Source organism: Monopterus albus, unplaced genomic scaffold (assembly GCF_001952655.1).
Source record: "Monopterus albus unplaced genomic scaffold, M_albus_1.0 scaffold164.1, whole genome shotgun sequence".
NCBI lineage: Eukaryota > Metazoa > Chordata > Actinopteri > Synbranchiformes > Synbranchidae > Monopterus > Monopterus albus.
The window spans coordinates 425,529-433,593 of record NW_018128044.1 but is presented as its reverse complement, the minus strand read 5'-3'; the positions used below and the strand labels follow the sequence as shown (position 1 = coordinate 433,593).

Below are 8,065 nucleotides of genomic sequence, written 5' to 3'. Positions count from 1 at the left end.
ACACACACACACACACACATACACACACAATTATAGAGTAAGCGTGTTTTAAAAATTTGAAGTTTTTAAAAGAAGCCATTTTCGGTTTCTTTTCGGTTTTCGGCCAAGTGCATCCTAAATTTTCGGTTTCGGTTTCGGCCCAGAATTTTCATTTCGGTGCATCACTAATTAAGTCCAATGTTTTTTCAACATATTCATCTACATTTTATGTTGTTTCTCAGCAGATGGAGCTGCTCATTCACACTGGAGACACTTTAGTTTGTACCATGTGACCTAGTTCCACCTGCTGAGGCACAGAGGACCAGGCTTTTGCTTGGTACAGACCTATATTAGAGACAAGCCTTTATTTCTAATTTCCCCTGTTCCCCACTTAATACAAACTCAAAACATTCTTCATGTTTGCCTGTAGTCTTGATAAACACACCAGGATGTTCCTGTCCACAGCACATCAGCACAGCAGTAGTCATTTCAGGTGTTCAGTTGGACATGTTCCCTTTTTCCTAAAAGCACTGACTGGAAACATTATTTCCGTTAAAAAGAAGAACTCAGAACAGCAGGATGGTGCATACTGGTGAATTAGAGCTGTGGAAGTGGACATAATACCGGATTTACCACGTGAGCTGTTGTAGTGGGTAATTCTACCCACCATAATGTTATTTTTACCCTTTACTTGTTTGTGCTGCTATGTTGTTGGCAGTTGTTTGAGCCATTATTTGAATACTGGCTGTTAAATAAGAATTTGAAGTAAGTTTTGTGTTGTATTGGCTTTTTCATCTTCATTTGAGTTTCCTTCAAATAGCAGGTGAAAGTGATGCTATTCACCGACCAACTGCCTGGATGCTAGGCTTTCCCAGCCCCACCTGAATGCAACATATAATACCTGTAGTCATTGTTTAAAAATGAAATGAATTCATTGGCGGAAATCCTGAATCTCCCACCTGCCTGCTGAATTTCAGCCAAATCTGTTAGTAGCATTTGGAGACGTGTTGCTGACAGACACCCAGGAGTGAAAACACAGTCTGCTTCCAAGTTGCATATAGTCTGTAGAGAGATGCATCACTTGTCAGAAAACTGTTGGATCAGAGGAAAACAGAGCTGCTTGTTTACTGTCAATATTAAGTGATGCTGGTATTGCAAAAGAAAATGATGCGCACAGCTGCCTGTTTTATGTTTTTTACTGTGTTGCCTTGTGCCATCACCTTGATTTAAAAGTCTTTTGCTCCACATTACCCAGATCGTAACAACACAACGAAACACAAACTCTTTCAGTGCTGTTTGTGAAGGACATGCTTTTACATGGAAGGGTTGTAAAGATGCTAATGTAAGGCTAATAAACGCGTGACGATTAGTGGAATTAAACCATAATCTAATAAACATACAGTCATAACCACAACATTTCTGGTCATTAATATTTTATTTGGTAAATGCATCCTAAATGATGTGTGTAAAACCTAATATCATTTTCTGATTCCTGGACACTACTACATAGTGAGAAACACTAATCCAGGCCTCTAATGGGCTCTGCTGGTAATGGATCACTATTCACTTCATGTATTATTGCAACCGTTTCCATGTTCATTAAAACGGATTTCTGTCAATCCGATTCCCTCGAAGAAAGGTGTTGGCTACAGAAAAACATGTAAATAACGATTTTCATATCTTGAAATCAGATTCGGTTTGGTGGGTGAGATATTGCACATGGCCACAAGGATCAAGGAAGTTGTGTTGTGTGTGGACAGGAAATTAGTTTATTGACCATGATTCTTTTTCCACAGTTTTATCAATAAAACCCAGAGGCACCGAGCCAAAATCACGTCTAATGGATTCATACATGAGTCTATTACTGTTTACTTTTTAATGTGAACACACACGCACGCAAGGAAAACAGTGACAAATCGAACACTTTCTTAGATGTTAGCCAGCTGCCTCTTTTTTTCCCCTCGTGTTTTTCTCATATACTCATTTGCCAAGTTTGAGTCTAGTGGATGCTGCTTCCTGAACTTCAGAAGTTTGTTTGTGGATTAGTCTTCTGTGTACATGTACTAGAAAATGTGCTAGTATTGTTGCATCACTCTCCAGTGTGAGTTGCTTGGAATTTGCATACATACTAGGGGCGTAACCGTTCACAAAGATCATGGTTGAGTGCATACCTCCGCATTGAAGTCACACAGTGAGGGTAAAAAGAAAAAAGTCTTAAAATTGCTTGTCATTTATTATTAACTGCTGTAAACATCAACAGTTTATAATAAACAAATTCAAATGAAGCATATGTACATTTATGTGTGCAGAAAAGTATAAATTCAGTACACACAGACTGAAGTAGTTTAAGCTGTTGGGCCTTTAAATTGTGATGATTTTGGCCCACATTTAACAAAAACCCACCAAGTCACTATCTCAATAAATTAGAATACCTCATAAGACCTATAAAAACCATTTTTAGTGAATTGCTGGCCTTCTGGAAAGTATGTTCATTTACTGTATATGTGCTCAGTACTTGGTAGGGGCTCCTTTTGCTTTAATTACTGCCTCAATTCGGCGTGGCATGGAGGTGATCAGTCTGTGGCACTGCTGAGGTGGTATGGAAGCCCAGGTTTCTTTGACAGTGGCCTTCAGCTCATCTGCATTATTTGGTCTCTCATTTTTCATTTTCCTCTTGACAGTACCCCATAGATTCTCTATGGGGTTCAGGTCTGGTGAGTTTGCCAGCCAGTCAAGCACACCAACACCATTGTCATTTAACCAACTATTGTGCACCCCAAACCATCACAGACTGTGGAAACTTAACACTGGACTTCAAACAACTTGGGCTATGAGCTTCTCCACCCTTCCTCCAGACTCTAGGACCTTGGTTTCCAAATGAAATACAAAACTTGCTCTCATCTGAAAAGAGGGCTTTGGACCACTGGGCAACAGTCCAGTTCTTCTTCTCCTTAGTCCAGCTAAGACGCCTCTGACGTTGTCTGTGGTTCAGGAGTGGCTTGACAAGAGGAATAGGAATGGAATGGAATACGACAACTGTAGCCAAATTCCGAGACACGGCGGTGTGTGGTGGCCCTTGATGCCTTGACCCCAGCCTCAGTCCATTCCTTGTGAAGTTCACCCACATTCTTGAATCGATTTTGCTTGACAAGCCTCTCAAGGCTGCGGTTCTCTCGGTTGGTTGTGCATCTTTTTCCTACCACTCAACTTTCTGTTAACATGCTTGGATACAGCACTCTGTGAACTGCCAGCTTCTTTGGCAATGAATGTTTGTGGCTTACCCTCCTTGTGAAGGGTGTCGATGACTGTCTTCTGGACAACTGATCAGATCAGCCGTCTTCCCCATGATTGTGTAGCCTAGTGAACCAAACTGAGTGACCATTTTGAAGGCTCAGGACACCTTTGCAGGTGTTTTGAGTTGACTAGCTGAGTGGCATGTCACCATATTCAAATTTATTGAGATTGGTGGGTTTTTGTTAAATGTGAGCAAAATCATCACAATTAAAAGACCCAATGGCTTCAACTACTTCAGTCTGTGTGTACTGAATTTATATAATACACGAGTTTCAGTATTTGAGTTGAATTACTAAAATAAATGGACTTTTCCACAATATTCAAATTTATTGAGATGCACCTGTAAATAACATATATAAAAATAAAATACAAGTTGTTGCAAACTACTATAATAACTGCTCCGTTAACAAGGGAAATCTAATTAAACGATGGAGGAGGTAGCGTTTGTACTATGCACCTCTTTCCTTGCAGCAGTGATATTCGTGTTTGCTGTTACAAATGAGCTAAAATGTTTGATGTGTTGCCAAAAATGATCACCACTGAACAAACATAAGTGGTGGATCAGAGCACAGTAAACAAATATGATGTCTTATCCACTTGCCTTTGCCTCTTGTTGCATTTCACCAAGAAGTTTTCTCAAACAGGAGACATTGATGATAAGGAGGGTCTTTGAGCTCTGGCTTCCCACTTGTACTGGTTATGACGCTCACTAGCCCGAGGCTCGACTAAGATAAGCTAAGTGTGCTGCTGTCTTGGTTATAGTGCTGTGGCCCACCACTTCCTGTGGATACGTGGAAATGCAAGCGTGTGTACCGTTACACCCCTAACACAAACACAGATAACAGGATTGCTTAACTTAAGATCATATTTAAACAATATTAATAACAGGTGTCAAAAGTGTAGAATACCAATTTCTGAAGGGGTGCTGTGCAGTTGCTGATGAGCTTAAGCACGTGGGTGTGTGTAGATACTGTACGTCTGAGTAAAACACCCACATTTTGCCCCTTTCATTTGATTTTTGCCTGTATTTTCAAACTGTTCTCATCAGAATATCCCTGTTCAGAGCTGTTCATTAAGAAGCAACAGAAAAACAGTTGCTTTTTTCAGTTTAGTCGTGATTAGAAATGTGTTCATATCAGCTTATGTACAGTGCCTTGCGAAAGTATTCGGCCCCCTTGAACTTTGCGACCTTTTGCCACATTTCAGGCTTCAAACATAAAGATATAAAACTGTAATTTTTTGTGAAGAATCAACAACAAGTGGGACACAATCATGAAGTGGAACGAAATTTATTGGATATTTCAAACTTTTTTAACAAATAAAAAACTGAATAATTGGGCGTGCAAAATTATTCAGCCCCTTTACTTTCAGTGCAGCAAACTCTCTCCAGAAGTTCAGTGAGGATCTCTGAATGATCCAATGTTGACCTAAATGACTAATGATGATAAATAGAATCCACCTGTGTGTAATCAAGTCTCCGTATAAATGCACCTGCACTGTGATAGTCTCAGAGGTCCGTTTAAAGCGCAGAGAGCATCATGAAGAACAAGGAACACACCAGGCAGGTCCGAGATACTGTTGTGGAGAAGTTTAAAGCCGGATTTGGATACAAAAAGATTTCCCAAGCTTTAAACATCCCAAGGAGCACTGTGCAAGTGATAATATTGAAATGGAAGGAGTATCAGACCACTGCAAATCTACCAAGACCTGGCCGTCCCTCTAAACTTTCAGCTCATACAAGGAGAAGACTGATCAGAGATGCAGCCAAGAGGCCCATGATCACTCTGGATGAACTGCAGAGATCTACAGCTGAGGTGGGAGACTCTGTCCATAGGACAACAATCAGTCGTATACTGCACAAATCTGGCCTTTATGGAAGAGTGGCAAGAAGAAAGCCATTTCTTAAAGATATCCATAAAAAGTGTCGTTTAAAGTTTGCCACAAGCCACCTGGGAGACACACCAAACATGTGGAAGAAGGTGCTCTGGTCAGATGAAACCAAAATCGAACTTTTTGGCAACAATGCAAAACGTTATGTTTGGCGTAAAAGCAACACAGCTCATCACCCTGAACACACCATCCCCACTGTCAAACATGGTGGTGGCATCATCATGGTTTGGGCCTGCTTTTCTTCAGCAGGGACAGGGAAGATGGTTAAAATTGATGGGAAGATGGATGGAGCCAAATGCAGGACCATTCTGGAAGGAAACCTGATGGAGTCTGCAACAGACCTGAGACTGGGACGGAGATTTGTCTTCCAACAAGACACTGATCCAAAACATAAAGCAAAATCTACAATGGAATGGTTCACAAATAAACATATCCAGGTGTTAGAATGGCCAAGTCAAAGTCCAGACCTGAATCCAATTGAGAATCTGTGGAAAGAACTGAAAACTGCTGTTCACAAACGCTCTCTATCCAACCTCACTGAGCTCGAGCTGTTTTGCAAGGAGGAATGGGCAAAAATTTCAGTCTCTTGATGTGCAAAACTGATAGAGACATACCCCAAGTGACTTACAGCTGTAATCGCAGCAAAAGGTGGCGCTACAAAGTATTAACTTAAGGGGGCTGAATAATTTTGCACGCCCAATTTTTCAGTGTTTTATTTGTTAAAACGTTTGAAATATCCAATAAATTTCGTTCCACTTCATGGTTGTGTCCCACTTGTTGTTGATTCTTCACAACAAATTACAGTTTTATATCTTTATGTTTGAAGCCTGAAATGTGGCAAAAGGTCGCAAAGTTCAAGGGGGCCGAATACTTTCGCAAGGCACTGTATGTCAGGTATCATTCTAAGGGCAAAGACTATATCCTTCTAATTTATCCTTCTTTTATGTACTCTGTTCAAACATGAGGATTTTCAGTGTTTCCGTTGCTTTTACTCACTTATGGAAGTTTGCCGCACCTGAGTTTTATGTTTTGTGCATAATCCTGCCTTATTTGCAGTATTTCCCAGCAATTATCCTGTCACTCAAACAGCATCCCAACAGCAAGAAGTCCATTATTTTCTGATCTGCTCTGTTCACTTGCTGCAGTAGCATCATTCTGGATACTTGACACTATGTGTATGTGCTTTACAGTTAAGTGCATTGTAATGGAGAGGCTCTCATTGTGACATCTCAGTGAGGTTAGACATCATTGCTTAAGCTTGACTCAGTTGAGTTTTTCTAATAAAAGAGCAGCTAAATAAATAAATAACTATCACATCTGACAGAACATGACAAATGATATATGGGATCACAAAACTGATGATTTGTCTCATGAACAACAATTAGCCGTTAGTGACTTGAGTGAAGTAATCCAGGAAAGTAAGTCTTTGAACTTGAAAACACTGCCACTGAGCTTATAGCAGCCTTCAGAGTGAAGGCATGGTCACCGTGAGTTCTGAACGATCAGGAAGGAGATTTGCCCTAGATTTTTGTGCATTGTCGATTTTGCTGCCAGAGCACACACTTTGTTACATGAGGTTCCATCTATCGAGTTGTAGCTGGAGCTCCCTCTGGCTCTTGTGTCAGTTTTCTAAATGTTAATGTAGCAGAAACAGTAACTGGCATTACTCTGTGCTTTTGTAAGTGCAACGACTGGAATATTTTTTTCTGCATCACAAAACCTGAGAAAATGTAAGTGTAGCTTTAACACCCCACTCCCCACTGCAGGCGCCACACAGGTCCGTACCATTTATTTCTGCCCAAGGAGCTAACCAACATTTTTGCTTTTACTCTTTAAATACATGGGGTACAGGATATATTGCACTCCTGAGACTTCCACTTTCAGAATGCAAACGCTCTCAAACACCATTTACGATATAAGCTATAAGGAGTTTGATGGGTAAAAAGGAAACCCAACTCTTCAGTAATGACAACATAACTATGACACAGTCTCCCTGTGCTCTCTAATGGCCCAAATCTTGCAACATCAGGAGGCTTGACTCCTTGTCAACTTTCAGATTCTCTTGCAGGAATGAGATAATGTCACACAACTGCTGACTCAGTGAGTTATTGTCCAAGAGTTTAAGCAGTGATGGTTGCTAAAGGTAGTCACACAAAATACTGTAGGGCTGTAAACTGAACTGTAAATGTTTTTGAAGGAAATCTTTCAGTTCGATAAAGTCTTAATCCACGACTTCTTTTTTTACATGCACATGGGAAAGGGCACATCAGTAAAGGGGAGCTTGTATACTCCTGGGTTCCTTGTTTGGCAAAAGGTGTTAACAGGTTTTTATACACACAGTGAAAGGAGTTTGCCTCAAGAGCTGGTATTGAAAAACAAGGCATTTCTCTTTGTGTTAATTTAGCTTTTGGTTTGTTCATTAAACTAGACACACTTTGCTTATTCAAGCTAAAACAATTCATTCATTTGAGTACAAGGTCAAAAATAAAACCACCTGCCTAATATACCCCACCCCTTGACAGGTGCAGTTGTCATGAGATAGTATTATTCACTTCACCTGCCAGTGGTTTGAATGTTGTGGCTGGTTGGTGTATAAGGTAAGAAGTCAGTTGGTCAGTAATACTCCAGTGTGTTTTTAGAATGATTAAATTAAAATAAAAATATTTCTATACTTCTATTTAACAATGTTTCACTTTTTTTTATCAGCTCATTTAAAACGGTATTGCTTATAGAGAGCGGGCACTAGAAGGTAATTTTCTTTTTGCATTACAGTGAAACTGCCTGTGTGTGGTAGAGGTAATGATTCAGTTTTATCCATCCATCCATCCATTTTCCTCCGCTTATCCGGGACCGGGTCGCGGGGGCAGCAGTCTAAGCAAAGATGCCCAGACTTCCCTCTCTC

At 40.3% G+C, this 8,065-nt stretch overlaps 1 protein-coding gene across 1 annotated transcript in view; it reads left to right on the top strand.

Annotated features, from left to right (window-relative positions):
* The window catches only part of LOC109968831 (mannosyl-oligosaccharide 1,2-alpha-mannosidase IA-like), a 49,309-nt gene extending 48,852 nt beyond the window's left edge, over positions 1-457 (top strand). The window contains exon 4 of the mRNA XM_020615371.1: positions 222-457. Within this exon, the coding sequence (XP_020471027.1) occupies positions 222-272 (51 nt within the window). The 3' untranslated portion in view covers positions 273-457. The remainder of the gene's footprint in view (positions 1-221) is intronic.
* The last annotated feature ends 7,608 nt before the right edge of the window (positions 458-8,065 follow it).